Raw genomic sequence first — 22,643 nt, forward strand, 5'->3', positions numbered from 1 at the left:
GCACTGACTACACAGATTTTCTGTGAATAGAATTCCCCTAAAGTTCGTGAATTCTGTTTTTATCAGTTATATTTGAATGAAGAAAAAGTGTATAAGAAAGTGGTAGGAAAATTTTCTTGTTCAAAAGCAACTTGAAACTTTTCTATTCATGTAAGATCCTTTTGTCTTTGTCTATTATTTGTCTCATTTTGAATTAAAACAAATAAACAAACCACCACCTGACTTCACTTCTTCCTCTGAACCATCAGGAAAGGCATCCAAACCTTGCATGCCTATGGCGTAGGTGCCTTGATTTGATAGTAATGGTTCTTTCTTGATTTGTGGGGTTTGCATTGTGTTAGAATATGGTTTCCCTTTCATCAGCTGAATCTATCACAGGAGCTCCTGAGGGGGCTGATGCCTGGCAGGCCTACCCTGGGAAGACACACAGCACCTGGCAAGTTCAGAGCCTCTGGGAATAGGCTGAGCAAGGGCTGGTGGCATAGCGTGGCCGGACCAGGAAGGACATATGATTCTTACTCATCTCTAGACTGTTCTCCACTTACTGGAGGAGAGCGTTGGCCTCTCTCATCAAGCCCTAAAAATGACAGTCTTCCATTGTATTCTTAATTCCTTTCCTGTCCTCTTTCATTTTTCCCTTGCAAGAGATTCAAGGCATGTTGGCTTCATAGAAAAAAATGTCAGGGAGAAGTTGAAGGTGATTTTCCTCTGTGATTCAAGAGCCAGGGTCAGAAAGAGCTCCCTATGCCGGTTACTCTATAGAGTTTAACATGAATGGAATCACTGCTGCTTACTTAGCTGTCAAGAACTTCTTTTCCTTACCATCACATGTTTTGATAGCACCTATGTCTGGCTTTTACTCTCTGTGCCTCTCTGCCAAGGCCATGACAAAGGCAGCCAGTATGGAGTTTGGAAACTGCTTCTGAAGGGCGGTGGGAGAAGTCTAGCCTTAAGTCTCAGGAAGTGATGCAGAGTGGAGCTGCATGCCAGTGTGGCACTTCCCACTCATACAGAATCTGCACTGTGAAGGGTGCTCTGCCAAGTCACCTGTGCAAGCAGGTGGTCTGCCCCAAGGCTGTCCTTTCTCAGGTACTACTGCTTTTGTTGTGGGGGGAGGTAGGGTTTCTGTAGCTCCAGCAAGCCACAAGGAACTGACTGAAAGACAACAGAATAGGCCTCTCTCAATGGCTGCTGTTAACTCTTAATAGCTTATCTTCCAAGATAAAGTTTATGGTTATTTATAAGCTATTCACCTATACATAACTACATTTTATTTCCTTTTCATTATATAAACAACAATCATTGCCCACATCTAGGAAATACACAGTCTTAAGCTTCTCTAAAAGCAGTTGTGGTAGGTTTCAACGTTTTGGGCCAGAGAGACACTGTTAGAATATGGTACAACAGGATTGAAAAGGAGGACAATAATCAAAATAGTAACATGGAAGAACCAACACCTGAATTCTTCCAAGGCAACTGTCATGAAAGAACCTTTCTTTCTCATAACAAAGTTGTACATATCAAATTAGGAAGCCTGAAACATCACCCTTAAATTTCTTTTAAAATTTAAGGTATTTTTTCTTGTTTCATAGTGGAGTTTGGATTTCCTACAAGAAACAATTACCAAATATTCCTTAATATCCCCTTAAACAGCTTTTCATGGTCCCTGTGGCTTAGTAAGGGACTACTTACAGGAAGACTTGGAGCACTCACTGTGGGTCGGTAATGGCTGATACACTGTACCACGTGCCCTAGGACAAGTTCAGAAGTGTAAGCCACTTAGCGGGAGCCAGGGTCCTCACTATGTAAACATCCTCAGTCTGTGCAAAAGGAGGGTACTGAGATGGTGCGAGCCAGCGCTACACCCACCCTGGGGCGGCAGCCTGCACACACCCTGGCGGGGGTGGGGGGAGGCTTGCCCTTCCCTTTTTCTGTGCTCTCACTGCTTTTGCTGTCTTCTTCCACACTGGACCGCTGCCCTCTGCCATGTGCTGCTCTGCCTGGAGCCAGGTGATCATGGACCGACACCTCCACAGACTGAGCTAAATAAACCTTTCTTTCCTTAGTTTTGGGTGTTGGGTATTTTGTCTCAGCAATGAGAGAAAAGTAACCAACACTATGCCCTCAGAAAAAGCTGAGTAAAGCGAACATTTAATGAGAAATCTTTCACGCAATTCCTGCTGCACTGGGTTAGGAGAACCCAAGGTTCTCCTTCCGCAACACCATCATCTTCGTGGGTCTCCATCTTAGTTTGTGGCCATACTGGCTTCTTTCTGACACAATCTTTCTTTCTGTTAAGGGAAAAAGGAAACTATTGTTATTTTCATTGCTTTTGTCCTCAAATTTTGATACATTTCTAATTCTGGTCTAGAATGCTGAGTAGAATTATACCTAGGAATGTGCATACACCCTCCTTCTCCCAAACCTGCTGCCTGTTCTTCCTGTTAGCCCGTTACTCTCCGTCCCCCCAAAACAAGGAAACAAGACATGAGTGGCAAGCCAGGTACCCACGCCTCCCCATCCAGAACACTGATCTCCGCTGGGCCAGTCTGGTCTGTTTCAGTTGCCTCATTAGTGACAAAAGCTGTAATTTCATCTTATTCCGTAACTCCTCCCACCCCATCCTTGGCCAGCTCTTGGCACTAGGCAATGCTCAAGAAATAATTTTTAGCAAGTCTAGGTATGAAAAAGCAAACACAAAGCCCTGTGTCCCAATTGGGCGTATCTGCCAGTGTAGGACTCGGCACGAAGGAGCAAAGGCTACGTAAAATGAAGATGGCCAGGTTCTGCCTATGCAGAATGCCGCCGATGCTGCGCTCTGCTCTTCCTGTACTGCCTGTGAGGGGACAGCCTGCCCACAGGGAGGACATGGACCTTTGCTGAAGGGATGGACACAGAGAGCAAGGACTGGCGTTCTCACTGCCTCTATAACTCTACGGAAATAAACCAAGCCCATTGGGGGTAGGGGCATCTGCTCCACAGAGAGGGCAAACAGCCTGGAAGAGAAAAGGCAACAGGCACTCCTGCAGAAAGACCAGGCACAGAGAGGAAAATATGAGGATAGACCCTCAGCTGGTCGTGAGCCAGGAGCTGCAGTGCTGCAATAAATGTCTAAATTGGATTGGGTATAAACTGAGTTGGTGAGTTTTTACACACTTATCCTGACTTTGGGTTCATCCCTGTCTGTGAAATTGAATCGGAAATCAGTTTACAAGCTCTTCCCTAATCTGCCACGACCCTTACAAACAGACAACGCAACAGCCCTAACAGCCTTGGATCACAACTGGGGGCTTGATCACAGAGAAGCTTGGGTTACAAAAGGCATCACATTAAATTCACAGCTTCCACTTTGTCTACTAGGGTGACCCCATTTTCTCTGTCGCTCAGGAACAGGTTTGGCCATAAAAGTCAGGGTCAAGCCCCGTAAGTGACATAGTGAAAGGGTTAGAGGCTAATGAAGGAGGAAAATAAACAGCCAAATTGAGCCCATGGCCTGAAAATCATACCAATGAGTGTGATGAATGCAACCCCACCCGGGCACAGAGTGTCTATCCACACAGAGAAGGCAGCAGACACTGACCTGATGCAGCTCTACAGAACGAACACCTCCCTTTCTTGTTCAACTTCATGTAACTCATTTAGCTATAGATGTGGTTGTTACTAGAGACACTGTAGCAGTAATCTCATTTTATTATCTAAACTTCACTTGGATCTTCTAACAATTTCAAGCATCACCCCCCAAGGTGCTGCTTCCATCTAACAAAGTTAAATGGAAGGAAGAAGTATGTTATGAGATATAGTTAGAGAAGGTTGGGCTCAAAAAACTAAGTGAAGAGAGTGATAATACCATTCATTCTTGGGGTCATGCAAAGCTGCTGGATCTCACAATAACAAGGAAAACAGTTAGCACTTACTGCTCTTTCTCTGTGTAAGAGAGCGCAGTAAATGCTAAGAGGTACTTTATATGCACTTTTCTAGTTTCCTCAAAATAATCCTAAATCAAAGGCGTTATCTCCTTTGTTTTCATTCAAGAGAAAGAAGTGAAGTAACTTTTCTAGGGTTTCATGACAACTAAAGGGGCAAAGTTGGAAGTTAAATCAAGGCAGGGTCTTCTTTCCCAGTATCCTCAGTTCCTAACCATTTAGCTATTCTACTGTCTTGTGACACATAGGTGGAAATTCATCAGGATCCTTATTGAAAACTGTACTTTTGAGGACAACTTTCTCTCAATTTAGAATGACTGAATGGACTGTTGGGTTACTGCACAGGAATAGAGGTCAGGTGACCCAAATTCTGGTCCTCGTTTTTGGTAACCATTTGCCAAGTGCCACTAGGCAGGGTATGCTGTTCTGCAACTCAGCTTTCTCAGCTATCAGAACAGGATACCCTTCCCCTACCCTAAATGGGGGAAAGGAGATGATGACGGTAAATCCCCACATCTTAGGAGAGAAGTGCTTTCAGATAGGGAGAACTGTGGTGTAAGCGGAGTACGGAAGGACAAGAAATGTCAAGCGATGAAAGCTGGCTTATCAGAAATGACTTCTGTTGAGTTTTTAGGGAAACACATGAAGCCACGGTTTGCCCCTCTGTCCTCACGTACTGTCTTACTTTCCGGTACTCTGCATTGAGAGCTGAGCACTATATTTCATCCCAGAGTTTTATTCCTTACATTCAGACATTCTAGGAGCACCTCTGTTACAATGAAGAAGCTGGGGGATATGTTGAAAAATGCAGCTTACCAGACTAGCAGTCGGATTGATTTTTTTTGTTTCCACTTTCTTCTCTGATGTCAACTTGCTGACTAATGCTTGAGCCATTTTCAATCTGGAACAGAAATGGGGAGCAGGGAGAGGAAGCAGGAAAGGCAAGAATGAGGCAAAAGGAAGAAAAAGTGAGAAGTCAGGTCAAATAGGATTTCCACAGTATTTTGAAATTACAGTCACGCATCATTTCACAGTCATGATGTGTCTGGGAAATGCAGTGAGATCACTTTGTCACTGCAACTATCATGGAGTACACTTGCCCAGAACCTAAATGGCAGAGGCCACCAGAGGTCCAGGCTATAAGTCTCTACACGTCACCATACTGAACGCTGTACGTAAACGCAATCCATCAGCTATTTGTGTACTGAAATATGTCAAAGCACAGTAAAAGTACCAGGCAAAAGGAATGTTGTACGTCTATTCTAATCTTTCAGGATCACTGCTGTATCTGTTCTCTGCTGGTGAACAAAATGTTGCAATACCATACGTAACTATGTAAGAACAATTTCTCAAAGCTTTCCATTATTAAGCTCCACTCTAAGGAGGCATTAAGTCCCCTCTTTGGCTTTACCAAAACTAATTTTTTTCCACTATGTGAAATGCTCACCAAGATGACAACTATAAGGCTGCTTTTGTGAACAATATTCCTGATAAATGGAATGCTGTATATTCATAGCATTGTTCATATCAGTACTCTCGGCTTTGTTTCTTTCTCCGCAGATAATATTGAGACAATTTTTAACTGATAAGAACAGATACTACACTTGATCTTAGCCAAAAGACCGAGAAGTGATTTTTGAGACAATTTTTAAAAATGAAGTTTGGAAAAAAAAAATGAAGTTTGGAGCAAACATGTAGAATAGTCAATACATTGTGTCAACTTGAGAAGTTTAGAAGTTTAAGGGACTCAGCAGGGGGCCAGGGTCCTCACTTTGAAAACCTCTGGAGACTGTGCAAGAGGAGGGTGGGGAGGTGGTGAGAATGCTACTCCTGCCTGGGGGGTGAGTGAGCGTGGCTTGAAGGGTACAAAGGAGAAAAAGAGGCTTGTTTTCCCTGTTTTGTTCTTGCAGTTTTTGTTTTCTGCCACATTCAAGGGTTCCCCTGAGCCCTGTCATCCTGGCTTGGAGCCAGCTGATTATGGGCTGAAACCTTCACAGACTGTGAGCTAAACAAAACTTTTCTTCCTTAATTCTGGGTGTTGGACATTTTGTTTCAGCAATGAGAGAAAAATAACAAAGACAACATACTACAGACATTAAAATTCACTCATTCCCATCAAGTAAATGAAAAGACAACCTACAGAATGGGAAAAATTATGCTATCTTTCTGATAAAGGATTCATACACTGAATACATAAATAATCTCTATGACTCAAATAAAAAGACAAATTACTTTTCTCCTACAATAAACAAAAGACTTTAACAGACATTTCTTCAAAAATGAATAGATGCTGATTTCAACATGTAAAGTAACTGAATATCATCAGTCATCAGGGAAATGAGGTACACAAGGTGTTGGAAGTGAAGAAGTGAACAAATGGAACCTTTGAACTCCTGATAGGGCTGAAATTTCCTCAAAATGTTAAACACAGAATAATTATCTGTCATGGTTGAGGTCTAAAATGTCCCCCCCAAGTCTCGCTTTCATCAGGAAGGTTTCTGCAAGGTGAGTGGATCATGGAAGTGCTATACTCAGCAGTGGCTTGATTCATCGATAAATTCTGGACTGGTAGGAGGCGGGGCCTGCTGGAGAAGAGAATTCCCAAGGGGCACGCCCTTGGAGACTGGATCTCCCGTGCTGCACCTTCCTGGCTTTCTTCTTCCTGGCTGATGAAGGCTGAGCAATTTTTTTCCACCAAGCTGTACATGGCTTCCTTGGAGCCTGCCAAACACGGACTGAAACCTCTGGCACAGAGCACCAACATGAAGTCTTCCTCCTTCACATGTGCTGGGTGCTTTGTTCTAAGAACAGGAATACCAACTAATACAGAAGATTCACACTGGCAAAATGGGGTCATTATTGTGAGTGCGCCTTACCACATGTTTCAGAAGCCTTTGGCACTCGTTTGCAGAAGTAGTTTGGAAAGGTTTGGAGATGTCAATGAAAGAAGCCCTGGAATGCTATAAGAGTCTGCTGGACAATTCTGGCCAGAGCTCAGAAGATTAGAATGCTGACTTGGAATGTGGGCAGTAAAGGCAAGGCTGATGCAGTTTCAGGTATGTGTAAAGGTTCCAGCAGGAGGAAGAGGGCATTTGTTTTACCTTCTGGAAAAGAACTTGTATATTTGGTCCATATTAAGACTTTACATGAGACTAAATTTTAAGGTAGTGGGTTAAGTAATCTGGCAGAAGAAATTTTGAGGCAACCCAATGTTTATTCTGTAGCATAGGTACTTCTGGCTACTTTTAGCCAGATTTGCATTAAGTACTGGGCACAAAGGGCCAAAAGATTTGAAAAAAAATCAGTTTGGCTAGAAAAGAAGCATGTGTAAAGTGGAAGCTAAGAGAAGTTTAGTTGTGGAAGAGATTAGTGCCATTAAAAAGAAACTACCTACTCCGCCTGGCACACTGGGAAAGATGTCTTGAAAGCATCTGTGCAGTGGCACAAACTCAACCATCACAAACTCAGTGGTGTGAAAGTACATTTTTCTTTGAGACTTTGCCTTGAAAAGAGGGCCTCAGGGTGCTCTGATCACTCTAGGCAGTCTAGGGAGGTGCTACTCTGAGTTTAGCCAAATAAGTACCCAAGATACCAATGCATTCATTATCCAGAGGAGCTTGCTATTGCTTATGCTGGTGGTAGACTCTGACATTATAAACATGGTGTTGGTTTTACAGGTTCACAGAATGCAAGAGTTAGGGCTGGCCAAATAGCTCAGCAGATTAAAGCACCTGCAAGCAGGCGCAGGGGCCAGGAGTTCGATCTCTGGACCTGCCATGCCAGTCCCAAGCATGGGGTACGCTGAGATGGCAATTGAGACTGGGCGTGGTGGCGTGCATCTCTAATCCTAGCTCTTGGGAGGCTGTAAACAGGCAGATCACTATGAGTTTGTTCTAGTAGCGAGACCTTGAATACCCTGTAGAACCTTCCCTAAAATTAAAAAAAAAAAAAAAAGAATGCAAGAATTATGGAAGCAGGAAAAGTTCCATTTAGCTTTCAAAGGAAGACCAAAGAGGTGAAACAAAACTGTGTAACAAGGTTGAAGCTCCTGCTAGGATTCTCTGAGAGGATGAAGCACAAAGCTACAGGAGAGAAGCTGAAGCTGCAATATGCCAGGGAGTGGGAAATGACAGGAACTTGTGAGATCAGATGAAGAAAACTGGGGGCAGTGAGGAGAGCTAGTTCAAAATAGAACATTCCTAGGGCGCCGAGCAACAAGGTTATATGGCTGAGCTACCCCAAGTCCTTGGCGCACACATCATACCACCATGCATCCTGATACTTGACATAGAGCTTGCCTTACTTTTCTCATTGCTGAGACAAAATACTGGATACCCAAAGTTAAATGAGTAAAGGTCTGTTTAACTTACAGTTTGTAGAAGCTTCAGTCTACGATTGGCTGGCTGCAAGGCAAGGGTGGCGTGGTAGAGGGGTATTACAGAACAGCTGCAAGAGTCATAAGTGAGAACAAGCAACAAGACACATGCGTGGGTAGGGCCTCTCTTTCTGTCCCTCAAATCTTATTCAGCTACATGTTCTTAAGGCAGGTAGCATTCACACCCAGGGCAGGGTGTCCTTGTTCCTACTCATTCTTATCCCAGCATCACACACCCCAGATCTAGCCATCTCCAAAACGCCCCACCTGTGACGTCAAGAGGGCTTGGGAACATTTAGACACAAGCCACAGCAGGTTACAGAATTTGTTGTTTGCACTGTTGGGTTTTGGACTTACTTTGGATTGATTCCTTTCTATGTCCCCCTTCCTTCCTTTTGGGATGTCAGTATTTACTCCATGCCAATGCTATGTTGAAAGTATCCAACTCTCTTTTTGATTTTTACAGGTCCTCGTAGTTAAGAGTATGTTATAAGTCTGAGGAGACTTAAGTCTTGGACTTTTGAGCAATGCGGGAACTGTTAAGATTTTGCCAACTCTCAGAGATGAACTTGATGTATTTTATACCATGAGATAGACATGAACCTTCTTGGTGTCAGGGATAGAACATCAACAGTTTAAATTTAAAATGTTTCCCAGAAGTCTGTGCTCAGAGGTGGACTTTTGAAAGGTGACCAGGTCCTGAGGGTGACATGCTCATCCATTCAAGGAACAACTGCTGAATTCCCAGGTGGACATGCTGTGAAGGAAGTGGGCACCTGGGGCTGCCTTTGGAGGCTCCTCCTAGTCTCTCAGCTTCCTGCATGACAGGGGTTAGCAGCTTTCTTCTGCCCTTGAATTCTCCCCTAGAGCCACCTATCCAAGGACTGAAACCTCTGAGGCCATGAGCCAAAATGAGTCCTTCTTCCTTCAAGTTGTTTATATCAGGCCCTCTGTCCCAGCAACAAGAAAGTTAACACTCCACGTGACCCAGTAAAGTTCTACTCCCAAGCATACACATACACGTATAGGAAAATTAAAAACGTATGTCTATAGGAAATCTGCATACAAATACTTGCACTAACACTACTCATTAACATCAAATCTAGAAACAACTCAAATTTCCACCAACTGATGAATGGATAAACTGAACTAATGTACTGTACAATGGAACATTACTGGGGCATAAAAAGCAATGAAATGTTGCTATATGCTACAACACAGAGGACCTTAAAACATGTCAAGTGAAAGAAATCACTTCAAAGTGACCCACAAAAATGTTATAGGATTCTATTTGTTTCAAATGTTCTGAATAGGTTAAATCCATACAGATGCAAAGTAGGTTAGCAGTGTCATGGTCTGGGGTTTAGAAAAAATGTGGGTGACTGCTACTAGGTAAGGGATTACTCCTAAAATTGGATAGTGCGGTGGCTGTACAACCTTGAGATGATACTTATCAACATGAGCCTGTACATTTTATAAAAGGATGAATTGCATGTATCTCAGTGAAGCTGTTATAAAGATTGGCCATGTCAGCATGATTTATCCCTCAGACTGGCAGGTCTTAGGCACACCATACCAGCTGTTAGGGTGTGGAGACATGAGAACTGCCACACAGCACCCTAGGGACCGTGGACTGGTACAGCTGGCTGGGGTCAAGTAAGACTGAAAGCATGTCTCCTCAGAGAGCTACCAAATCCTCTTCTGTCTTGGAGACAGGTGTTCAACAGAAACTTCTCTACACAGACATGTGGCATTACCACTCTGGCATTATATGGGACAGTGACAAGGCAGAAATGACAGAATGATTAGGCTCAATAGGAGGTGGGAAATACATGATAATAGTAAATAATACCTAACATTTGTTGGCTACTTACTGTGTCAGATACTGTTCTACTTACCTTATTTGATTAAACCACTTAATTATGAACTATCTGTCTGTCTGTCTATCCACCCCACTTTTGACCATTTATAATCAAAATGGCAATCAGGATGCCCTTTTCATTTTTCTTAGCACAAGTCTGCAGTACAGAATGAGTGACACCCATCGTGGGGAACTAGTGCACGTACACAACACATCACAATTGTTTTTAGGTCCCCTTCCTCCTTCCTTTACCCATTGTAAACCACTTACATTCCTGTAACAACCCTGAGACACAGAAATTTCATTATTTAATTCCATGGGTGTCAACCACCATGCAATATCGTCTGCATATTAGATTAGTGAAATATGGTATAACTGAAAATTTCTGAAAGGGAATGAAATACATTTATGAACCTAACAGTCACTAGAGTCAGACAGAACATGCCTTTGGGCGAGTAAGGAATGCTGCAGAGTGACACACGCAGAATCTACACAGTACCATGGCTAGTAGTAGTCATTCTCAGCCCATCACTTACTAACAGTGTCATCCTGCACAAGTGGTCTTTCTGCAGTGCCTTGATTTCCTAAAACTGAGGTACCATTTTTTTTTTTTTTATTTTTAGAGAAGGGTCTACAAGTTGTTCAGGGTCTCACTACTAGATCGGACTCATAATGATCTGCCTGTTTACAGCCTCCCAAGAGCTAGGATTACAGGTGCACACCACCACGCCCAGTCTCAATTGCCATCTCAGCGTACCCCATGGTTGGGACCGGCATGGCAGGCCCAGGGATCGAACTTCTGGCCCCTGCGCCTGCTTGCAGGTGCTTTAATCTGCTGAGCTACTTGGCCAGCCCTAGAGGTTCTTAATAATAATGCTTGCTGCATAATAATCTCCTCGAAAGGATTTAGGTAACAAAGTGCCAGGCACAAGGCAGCCAGTCAATAAATATTAGCTATTATTGTTAACATGCATGTAATAGGACATACTGTAGACAGGTTTTAAAAGAGCAACCACAGAACACTGCACATGGATGTGTGCCTGTGTAAATATGCACACAGACCTGTACCTGTATTTATATACACACACAGGTACATGCACACACAATCAGAACAGACTAGAAAGACAACTGCAGTGGTTTGGATAAGGAACGCCTCCCATGGGATCGTATGTTGAAGACTTCGTCCTCAATGCATCAGCATTCAAAGGTGGAGCCATATCCTCAATGGGTTCCACCAATAGCTGAACAGGTGCTAGGAGGTGGGGCCTGTTCTGTATATCTATGTCGGTCTCACTCTCTAAGTGACTTTGGACTAAGATCTCTGAAATTTTGAGCAAAAGGAAATCTTTCCACCTTTAAATAGTTTCTTATGGCAACAGAAAGACAAAACAGTAACTATTTTCATGAAAGAGATTATTACTAGAAAAGTGGAGAAAGAGAATAGGACTGGGTAATCCGCCAAACTTTCATTTCCATGCAATAGCACCTACAATGTTTAAGTTTTAATTAAACCTTTTAAAGAATATGCAACAATGTTAATAGGTATAATTTTAGGTGATGAGAACATAATGTACTATGTCATCCTTTGTAGATTCTTAAAATCCTTTCAAATATTTTTAAAAATCTGATGTAAAGATCTACCAACTCAAGACATTTAAAAACTAGCATACCTTTTCTTTAGGAGGTCAATAACAAATTTTCATTCAGTTTCAATATATACTTGTAAGCACATACAAATGGCTGTGTGGCTTGGCTCTTGGCTGATTTTGTACAATTTCCCTAAAACACATACTTAGTAACACAATCTCCCTGACCACATTTAGAATTTAGTTACAATGAATTCAACATGCTGTCCCATGTACCAGAAAAATAAATACAAATGAGACAAAGATGAGTAATGTTTTATGTAACTCAAGAAGCAATACATTTGTAGGGCTGCCGTGAGAATGGAAGTTTCTTAATACTGCCGCAGGTCTGAGCATCTCTGCCACACCGCCTACCAAACATCTCTGTTTGCAGCAGCCCCTGTGACTGTACCTAACAGGAAGAGCATGCACTGGACAGATCAAGTCCAGCTCAGACTGCACTGGGGACTCAGACCATTAAGATGTCTGCTAACCAAAGAGGATGCTGTCGTTGAAGACACAGCTTGTACTGTTTTTGGTTTCACATCAGGCAGATTTCTTTATAAAGAGAGTACCCTACTAGGAACCCTCTAATGCCAGTTTCAATGGGCTGGATAAAAATTACTTTTGCTTAGTTCTCCCTAATTGTAATGGAACTTTTTTGGGGGGTCATCTTTCATTTTAGTAGTTCCTCTTTACCTTAAAATTTCTCTTCCTTCAGAACTTGTCTTTTGCAAGGGTTTTGTTCATCACTTTCCTGATCCCTGAGGGACCTGCGAGCCCTGCAGTCACTCTTTCTGTCCTCTGAATGCCATGGATGGCGGGGCGTGTTGGGGATGCAGAGGCAGAGTTTGGGAGTTAGCCTTCAGCTCAGATGCCGCTGCAAAGATTTTCCTACTGCTTGGTGACTCTCCTGCAGACTACAGGAGTCATAGACAATTTTGAGGGCAATTCTGACCTCAGGGATTATCTCCTCTCCTTCAGTACTTTTATTTATTATTATGTTTCCCTTTCACAGGGTACTTTTGATTTCGCTTTCACAGGAAATCAAGAAGGCCCAGCTAAGGAGCGAGTAGCTTTCCCATCAGTGACGTTTGATTCTGACTCCAGCTCTGCCAGGTCTTAGAATTGGGTACATTAGTCAACTTTTCTAAATGTTATTTTCATTATCTATAAAGTGAGGCTTAATACAAACCTCAAAATATCATTGTGAGAATTACCATAAATGCAATGTCCAAGCATGCCTGTCATCTAGCAAGCCCCATAAGGGGTATCTTGGGCTGGGGAGATGGCTCAGTGGAATAAGTGCTTCCCTTATGAGGCAAGCCCAAGGGCCTGAGTTCAATTCCTGGTTACACACACACACACACACACACACACACACACACACACACACACAAAAAAAAAAAAAAAAAAATTACAGGGGTAATCTTTCACCAGAGGGGAGGAAAAAACTTTAAGAAAGTATACAAACAATTCCTGACTGCAAAGTAAACATGCAGACCTATCAGCTAACTAGAGCCCTGCAGCAATACTACTCAGATGTACCCTAAAGCAAACCAAGCCAACCAGTGCTGCTTGCCCAAGGCCACCAAACCAAAGAGCTCTCTCAGGTTTAGGACCTGAGCAGTTTCTAGAAGTCATATTCAGAAGCTAACCTGTTATACCAATGTGACAAAGACTTTCAGCTCAACACGACAAATGGTTTAAATTGCAAACCAAACATTGTATCTATAGTACTGCCTCTTATTTTTCTAAATTTCCTGGCGGTATTTTGAATAAAATTTAAACTTCAAATACTGGTAAACTTCTAAGAAAAAATGTTTTTCATAATTATCTTTTTTTTCTGATGATAAAATACCAATCATCTGTTATTACATGTATATTATATATATATATATGAATTTAAAATATTTTGAATTTATACCATATATTTAGAAATATGAAGAAAAGGTAGGACACACTAGATTATTGCAATATTTTTCTGAAAATACAGTCAAGACACAGTTAGACCAGATAACAACAATTGCCACATGTAAGCTCTTAGCAGAATGTAAAACCCACAAGAATAGAGATGTAACTACCATTTTCAGGGCTGTATCACTAGCCTTTCATATGTAGGATAATATACTCATGCATGTTATAGTTACTGAAGAAAAAGAGACTTGCGGAACAAAACTAATTCAAAATGCTTTTACTTTTCTGAAGTACTCCTTGTATTTCTTGAATGCATGGAGCCCAGGCGGCATCAGGGGCGGACAACCAACCTGTGCAAGTGAGAAGGACCCTTGGCTTATTGTTTTGCTGTCACTGTCTTAAAAATTGCAGTTTTTGAAAATGAGACAGAAATCTGGAAGGCATAATAAATAATGTGAAAGAGAGAATCTGCTCAAAAGGAAGGAGCAACTGGGATGAGGGAAAGGATGAAGGAAAGAAGGAAGAGAAAAAGATACATTTATGTATTGATACAGGACACCCTGGACAATTGTATTGCTGATTTCTGCCAGTCTATTCAAAGCAGCAGCTCATGTTTACTTTTTTCTCCTTTTTAATTTTCTATGACTTTTTTGACCAATTGTGTGTGCTGTTACTTTGTTTAGTGAAATTCTGTATCATTTCTGATTTTTTTTTTTACAATTTTTCATTCTCTTTAAAAATAAAAAAAATCACAAAAATCTTAAAAAAAGAAAATGAGATACTTATGCTATTTCTACTAGAGATTTTTCCAATGCTAGCCTTCCAAGGTCAACTAAGACTCAGGACATATGAGAACCTGTACTGTAACATCATGTAACTCAGTAGTGTCCCAAATTTTCTGATCAAGGAGATTATGGGGCCACAGAGGAAAGTGATCAAGGATGTAGAGTGTGCCTAAGGAGAGTCACATGGAGAGAAAACATTTTCTCAGGCTTCACAGAGAGCACATTGGTCAAGCAATGGCCATGACCCATCCACATGGCTGATACTGACAAAGGTTCTACAATCTGAGGTACAGGATCTCAGGATAAATCCTAAGTAGATTTCACTGACCTTACCAGATCCAAAAGCTACAGTTCTTGTTACATAAGTCTTACTTTATCTTGGTCTTGACCATCCAGCAGACAAGTATAAAAACAAATTATAAGAAGTAAGGCCATGTTGTTATGTTGAGCTGTAGGGGACTCACGTCAACAACTTCTGACATTGCCAGTAAAGTGGAAGACCCAATACTATTATGGACTACTGGATTATTTTGGAATATTTTGCTGAGTTCACACACCTATAATATTTAAAGGATGGAACTAAACAAAAAAGGGAATACAGATGAATGATCATTTTGTATCTGTGTATTCAAAACGTTTAGGATAGATATATAGCTACATTCTCTTAATTCAATAAATAGAGGGATTTGTTCTAATAGTGTTTGTAAATAGGATATCATGTTTGCATCTTGTACAACAAATAACCACTAAAAAGAATGTATGCAATGTGTTAACTATTGGAACTGTCCTACCAATTTGATTTGAAACTGTCTCATTGCTATTTGTTTCTCAATAAAATTATAGAAAAAAATGAATTTAAGCTATTGTAATTGAATGTAAGTTATTGCTGTGAATTTTTGGAATAAAAATAAAATAGATAAATTAGAAAAAAATTCATTTGCCTTTCTATCATACCTGTTCAGATCCAGACCTCTTTATATATGAATACTATGCCAGTTTAATTAGCTGAATGTCCTTAGATAAGTCACTAAACCCCTTGGTCCTCAATTTCCTCATCTGTTAAACATGGGAAGACTATACCTAACTTGTACAGGTGTAAAAATTAAAGGACATATTATGTGTGCTAACATTTGTGCCTATGGTTTTACCTCACTCCGTGCACCAGCTAAACCATTCGCTATTCTTTGTGCATGGCTTTTCTTACCTCTGCATCTTGTTTGCACTGTTCATTCAATAGCTGCCTTACTTATTTCCATGTGTTCAAATTCTTTCCATTCTTGTAGTCTCAGCTTAAGTGCCAAAGTCATGAAAGCTTCCTTCATCTCTCTTAGCCAAAAGTAATTGCTCTTTTCTCAAGTGAAAAAGCACTTTGTGACTCTCTTTAGGCACTTAGGGCTTTTCATCTTAGAGCTGGGTATCTTGTTTCCCCTAAGCCACTGGAACCACTTGAGCACAGTGAGCAGGCACGCTGGGGACCTCCGTATCACTCTGCCACCATGCTCTGCACAAATCAGTTCTTAGCAAATCCCGCGTCAGGGACAAACAACTTGCATTGGTAATTTTTTCTACCTTAAATAGTTGAAATGTTTAGTAAATAGTTATATAATGACTATTGTTGTACTGATTCCTGGGAACAAAAAAACCATTTAATAATTGAGTTCAAGTCTTGATTAGCTGATTGAGTCCCAAATAAAGCAAGAGAAAGGTTGCTGAGGGCCACCAAAAGTGCTAAATATTTATACATGTCGACTCATGTATATATTCCAGGATTCCTGAAAATATCTGCATTACTTTAAAGGGGACTGAGACTCTGAGGAATTATATGATTTTGTCACTGGCTTGGAATTTGTTCATTTCACATAGGAGGTAAGATCATTTTTGCACTTAATAAAAAAAATCTGCTGGCTAGACAATTTCTAGCTACATTTATGCTCCAGCTCTTCCTTGGCTCAAATGCTCAAAGAACTGTTTTTGTTTCTGGACTAGATGGTAGTCTTGTTTTTCTTTCTGATCTAAATATTTACTTTAGATGTCACAAAGAGCTCCTGGTGATTGCTCATGAGCAGGTATCGAGACTTGACTTTAAAGGCTCTATGGCAAGCCCGCCCAAACCAATCTGAAATACAAGGAAATCTGAAACATGCCAGAGAAAGAAAATACCTGTGCTAAATTCATAAACTCACCAGTAAATGTTTTGGAAATTCTGTCTTTTCTTCTTTCTCATAATCCCTGTGCTCCCTAAGGAGTTTGCAGGGACTCCAGTAAGCTGCAGTTGCTGCCAGTGTCTACTGAGGAAAGGCACATGTGTGTGGCAGGGCAGTGAAGCTCATTCTCTGATGCTCCTGCCTCTGGGAGTGTTTGAAACTTTGGTGTCATATTAGAACCACCTGGGCTACACATCCTGTTTCTATTTACAATATAGAGTTGCAAGAGAACATCCATCCCATTCTAACAAGGAAAAAATCTGGGTAATGTATAAGATCCTCCTTTTTCTTCCACCCCTCAGAGAGCAGTGGTTATGGGTCCAGGGGAGCTGCATTACAAGCCTCATGCCTTTTCCAATGGCAGGCGTAGGCTCCCACTGTGATGGCCTCATTTTTGTGACGAGTCCAAAGACAGGCATGTTCTGGGCTCTCCAAAGGCTAGATTTACATGGCTGCAGATAAATTAAATGAATTCAGAGTCTAACCATTCTTGGGATTGAAGAGGGACCAAGTCTTTAGGCTTCTGACATTCACTAAGTAGATACTGAAGCCATTATCAGCAATAGCAGAAGAACCTTCATTTTTCACCACAGGAACTAAGTAACCAACAGAAAAGAAGGTGGATGAGACAGTGAGGAAATGGGTAGACAGGGTGCTCAGGCTGTTCACATATCTTATCATTCCTGGAAAATCTAGTCCATTAGAGGAGTGTCTTCAGTGTCTTCGAAAGTGTTCCCATGTCAGCAAAGGTGCATCAGGGAGAGGGGAAAGAGTCAAGGGGGCCTTTAGACTATCACATGGGCAACCCATGCTTTACTTTTTTGGTTTTATATACTGTCCTTTATTGCTCATTTTCCTTTGTACAAGATGATCTCTGCTTTCTTGCTTTTTTAAATTAAGTTTGATAGTTGTTATGTATGCAACAGCAGGACCTATTGGAGATCTAGGGGAAGAGAAACCAATCTCCTCTTTAGGTGAAGGATAGCCAACAGAAACCTTCCTTATAATGAACTGGCCAGGGATATCATGGAGATGGACAATGGATTTAAGAAGACAAGGCTTCTTCATCTGGGGAGGTAGCTCAGCGGTCTAAGCACCTGCCTGGCAAGTGTAGGGACCTGGGTTTGATCCCGGGTACTGCATGCTATGCCTGCTCTGGAACCCCAGGCATACCATAGCAGCCTCTGAAACTGGGCATGGTGGCACACACCTGCAATCCTAGTGCTGGTAGGATCACTATGAGTCCAAGCTGTGCAGTGAGACCTTATACCCAATAAATAAATAAATAAATACACACAAGACTTCTTAGAGGATGATTCTTCTGACAGCCATAGCTGCCAGATTCCAGGTTTTGGGCTCTATGAAAACATCAAATTGACAAAAATCAAAATACAACCAGCTCTACTACTGTCTTCTGCCTGCAACCCTCTAGATATGTCACAGACAGGCATGGCAGGGAGAGAGGAACATGAGACAAAATGTGGGAAGCAACTGGGGTGTTGGTATAGTGCTGCTAGAGTCAAAAAGGAAGCCCGGTCAGTCATACTATATAGCATGACCAAAACATTAGCCATGGTGTGACTCAGCCAGGTATACTGCTTCATCTAAGACATTCAAACCCAATGGCTCTAGAAACATCAGTGGATTAAGGGAATATGGTTTATGAATGCAAGTCAGGCAAAGCATAACATTTGACCAGCTGTACTATGAATCTCTTTTAAAAATGTATTATCACTCATCACCTAAGAAAGGAGGTTAAAATGATTTACAAAATTGAAAAAGCATGCTCTGCATGCCAACATAGATAGTAATGAGCCTCTCAGTCAGCAATAGGCGAGTTTCCTGAAAAATAGAAGATCTAAGCCACTATGTCACTGGATTTATCTCAAAATGGAAAGTCACACAAATAAGAACATCTTTAACAAATATAAGAACTCTGTTCTGATGGCTATTTTGAAATACATAGGGGCACATGATGAATAACAAAGCATGGGGAAAACATGCATTTATCACTAGGTCAGTCAATTCCAGCCCACAGTCCTTTGAATAGTGGTTGCTTTTGGGGGGCTGGGCAGTATGGGATAGAAAAGGTACTGGCAGCTCCTGTAGATCATATCTATAAAATAAATGACTTCTCAATCTGACTTCCCAATGAGGGTGGGCTGCATGGTCATGATTAGGGACAGCTTCTATAGGCAAATGACAGCATGCTTAGGGTCTCCTAGTAAGAGAAAAAGTCAAGGGAGTGGTATAAGGAACTGCAAAGACAAAAATACTAACCTGCCTTAAACTTACTAATCAGGCCATGGCACAAGGAATAGCATACAGATTTGGTGGCGGTGTGGGGGTAACTTTCTTGTCTTAGAAAATTCATATACACAACTTATGGCACCTTAAATAGATAAAGTTCTCAGCAGCATTTTTAATGATTTCCTCCTTAGGACTCCCTGAAGCATAGATCGAGTGAATGCGGCGGAGTCTGTTGTTAGGGTGCTTTCGGGCAGACACACTGCACCCCTCCAGCCTCAGGCATTGCCAAGTAGGCTGGCTCAGTGCTAGAAGGCTCTGTCCGTGGTTTGGAATTTGATCATGCATTCTGATCCTCCTCGAGGCACTACCAAATACTGTCCCAGTTTGTTGAGTCAAGTTTTTTGTCTGTAGCCAAGGGAGAGGGTTAATATCCAAGTTCAGTTCTCCATAAGCAGGGGTAGCAAGGGAGACCTGATGGGGCTTTGGGGACCACACTTATTTCTATCCTTTTGACAACACTCACTGATTCGGCATTTCTGGATTCTTCCTATAACAATGTCACATGGTTCATAATTACAGAAGCCAATAAAATAAGTACACCACTCTCCACTGTTAGTAGAAAAGCAAACAACAACAAGATCAAGCTCATTAGCTCTTCAATATAAAGGGAATTTTTTCCCTCACTCCAGCAGCTGATGAAAACATCACTGACTGGTTTATGCAGAATGATTACAAATGGTAAGAGAATAAAACCCAGAGAAAAAGGTGCTTTGAGGGGGCACATGAAAGCACTCAGAGAAAAAGGCCCGCAGATAATACGAAATAATGGCTAACTCAAAATTCTTTTCCCTCAGACAGGCCAGGAGGGCCACATATTCAGACAGACACTTTCTTCCAGGAGCATTCTGCCCTCAGAGAAGGACTCCAGACCCAGGCCAACCCTCTACCTCTATGCTTATGCTTCCCAGACAGTAATAGGGAAAGCAGCCTGGTAAGAAAGACCAGCAGGAAGGCAGTATGGGTCTTAGGCTTGCTCAGGCTCTGATGACTTAGCTCCCACGTCAGGGTCTATGCTTTAGACGTTATCCCCAAGTTGATAAATTAGCCTATCCTTTCTCCTTCCTAAATTTGACAACTTTCCTTAGCCCATTCCTAAATAAGATATTCTATTTACAATGAAGGGAGTCCTCTTAGATACCAAATTTCAACAACTACACAAATTGATGCCACTTGGAAGTTTTTGCGGGTTATCACTTATATAAGACTCAAACACGCTCTGACTTCAAGTGATTAATTGCAGAACAAAGACCGCTTCCGTTTGCAGCGCTTCTCTTCCAGGCCACAGGGGACTAGGAGTGGAGGGGGGTTAGACTTGCCCTGGAATGCATGATCAGTTAAAGCCAATCACTCTGCACTTGGTAGACACAACACTCCAGGCTGGCCCAGAGCTGTAGGTGCAGAGTGAAAGGTAACAGCGCTACGTTTCCCCATGCAAGGAGAGGCATCTGGGAGACAGCTTGGAAACCAAAGGCAGCTCTGTGTTATAAATCTGCAAATTAAATTGAAATGCACAGCTCCTCTTGGGAAGACAATTCCAGTGCTGATAATGAGGACATGTAGGTGCTTGCAGATACCAATTCCCCTTTCCTGGTTTTGAAACCTGCACCACCTACCAAGTCTCACCAAAAACTAGAACTAATCAGAGCCTGTTTGCACAATGACTAAAGCAAAAGGGCGAGGAAATGGGGGACTGTCTGGAGCAGGTAGCCTTCCTGGCGCCCCTCAAATCGCACTACCGGGACAGCCCCCTGCTGCATCTCTGCCCAAGGCAGGAGCTGTCAGGAGTCCCACAGATAAGTAATTTAAAAATATTCTGGCTGAATGAAAGAGACTTACTTCGGGTTTCCATTGCTCTCTGCCAAGCTAGAGAAATAGAGTGTGGACAGATGCTCTCTAAGGTCCTAATATGAGCTCCAAAGTGGTTTAAGGCTTGGCAGGGCAACGAATCCCAAGGATCTTTGCTTCCTTGTGTGCTTTTTTTCTCCCCCAAAACAAATTGAAAGTAATACAGTCAAGAACAGAGTGTGATTGTTTTGCTCCCTCAACTAATCTTTCTTTCTCTGAACATGTCTATTATCCTCTTTAACCAAGCTATTCATGTCTATATTCTTGGGTAAAAGTGACCCATATGGGAAATGTTTGAGGAATTTTACCACCAAAATCCAAATAAATAGGATGTTTCATCTATCATCAGCAGATAGTAAATCTTGTCTTCAGCGTCAGCATGACAAAGGAAACACACAGTGATCATGTTTTTTTTTTTCAACAAATACTAGCTGAGCACCTACCACATGTAAAGAAATAGGTACTAGGGAGAAAACAAAGCAGTATAAGACATTGCACTAATTTTCTTGGGAACTACAATTTACTGAAGGATGAAGATGTTTATTACCAAATGAATAAAAAAATTAAAAGAATCATTAAGTGCACCCAGTGGAGATATATAGTAAGCACCTGGAATTTTGGCAGAAAGAACTCATGGAGCTTGGAGAAAACCTCTTAAAATAGGCAGTCTGTAATCACTAGGTTAAATTCTTCCAGAACAGAATTTCATAATTTGTATACCACCTGAGACATAATAGATATTTTAAAAGATGTATTTAAATTAATTCTGTGATTTCATATTATGGGAATATGAGAATACATGAGTCAATGGGGTGGTCCAAGCATTCAGGGAAGGACACACAGGCTAATCCCAGGAACCGCACTATGCTATTCCTCCAATGGGTGCCCAAATCCCACCTCTCTGATATTCTGGCATGTCCTGGTCCCTTCCTTTTTTAAGTGGCTAAATTCTGTCAACAGGCAGCTTTTTTTCCCTACTTAAAATTATAGGAAATTAGGGTCAGAAAAGGCCTTCAAGATCACCTATGCCCAGTACTTCCTAACCTTGGCTGGACAAAAGAATCAGCAGGAAGTTGCCTTCCTCATTCCCATCTCTAAAGTTTAGCTTTTATGCACTTTCTGAAATCCATATGTTGGGATTTATTTTCATTTATTAATATATGTTTGTAATACATAATGACTAATTTCATTGTGGCTATTTGTCCGTGTACATGACATATCCTAATTCTTTTTTTGTGTCCTCTCCTCCCCCATTTTCCTCCCTCCATATCTTGGCCCCCTTTCAGTTTGTGGAACACCCACATTCCTGTTTTCTTTTATTTTTTTTATTTTTTTCGGTACTGGGGCTTGAACACTGGACCTCACCTTTGCCAGTCAAGCACTTATTCTACTGAGCTAGCTCCCTGCCCCCCCGTTTTCTTTTACCTATCATTTGTTTTGTTCTTTAATTTATTTATACTTTGGGTTTCCTATTTAAGAGAAACTATGTGATACTTATGCTTGCATGTCTCATTTATTTCATTAACTTTATAGCTTCAAGGTGCTTGCATTTTCCAACAAGTGACTCAAACTTATCTTTTATTGCAGATTAGTACGCCCTGGTATAGACAGCGTATGTTTCATCCATTCATCTGTTTACGGGGCTATATCCTGCCTCCAAGATTTAGCTATAAATTGTGCTATTATAAACCAGGAATTCGTGTATTGGAGTAATATGATGTGTTTAACTCTTTTGAGAAGATAGCTAGTAAGAGAATAACTGAGTTGGATACAATTTCTATTTTTAGCTTTTTGAGGA

General features: G+C 41.5%; 1 protein-coding gene and 1 pseudogene across 1 annotated transcript in view; both read right to left on the minus strand.

Annotated features, from left to right (window-relative positions):
• Positions 1 to 2,135: 2,135 nt before the first annotated feature.
• The window catches only part of LOC101571550 (formin), a 314,401-nt gene continuing 293,893 nt past the window's right edge, over positions 2,136 to 22,643 (minus strand). The window contains exons 15-16 of the mRNA XM_004643140.2: positions 4,740 to 4,824; positions 2,136 to 2,291 (exon numbers count right to left, since the gene is read on the minus strand). Of these exons, the coding sequence (XP_004643197.1) occupies positions 2,247 to 2,291; positions 4,740 to 4,824 (130 nt within the window). The 3' untranslated portion in view covers positions 2,136 to 2,246. The remainder of the gene's footprint in view (positions 2,292 to 4,739; positions 4,825 to 22,643) is intronic.
• Positions 5,385 to 5,557, minus strand: LOC111813146 (annotated as a pseudogene).

Source organism: Octodon degus, unplaced genomic scaffold (assembly GCF_000260255.1).
Source record: "Octodon degus isolate 3935 unplaced genomic scaffold, OctDeg1.0 scaffold00166, whole genome shotgun sequence".
Taxonomy (NCBI): Eukaryota; Metazoa; Chordata; class Mammalia; order Rodentia; family Octodontidae; genus Octodon; species Octodon degus.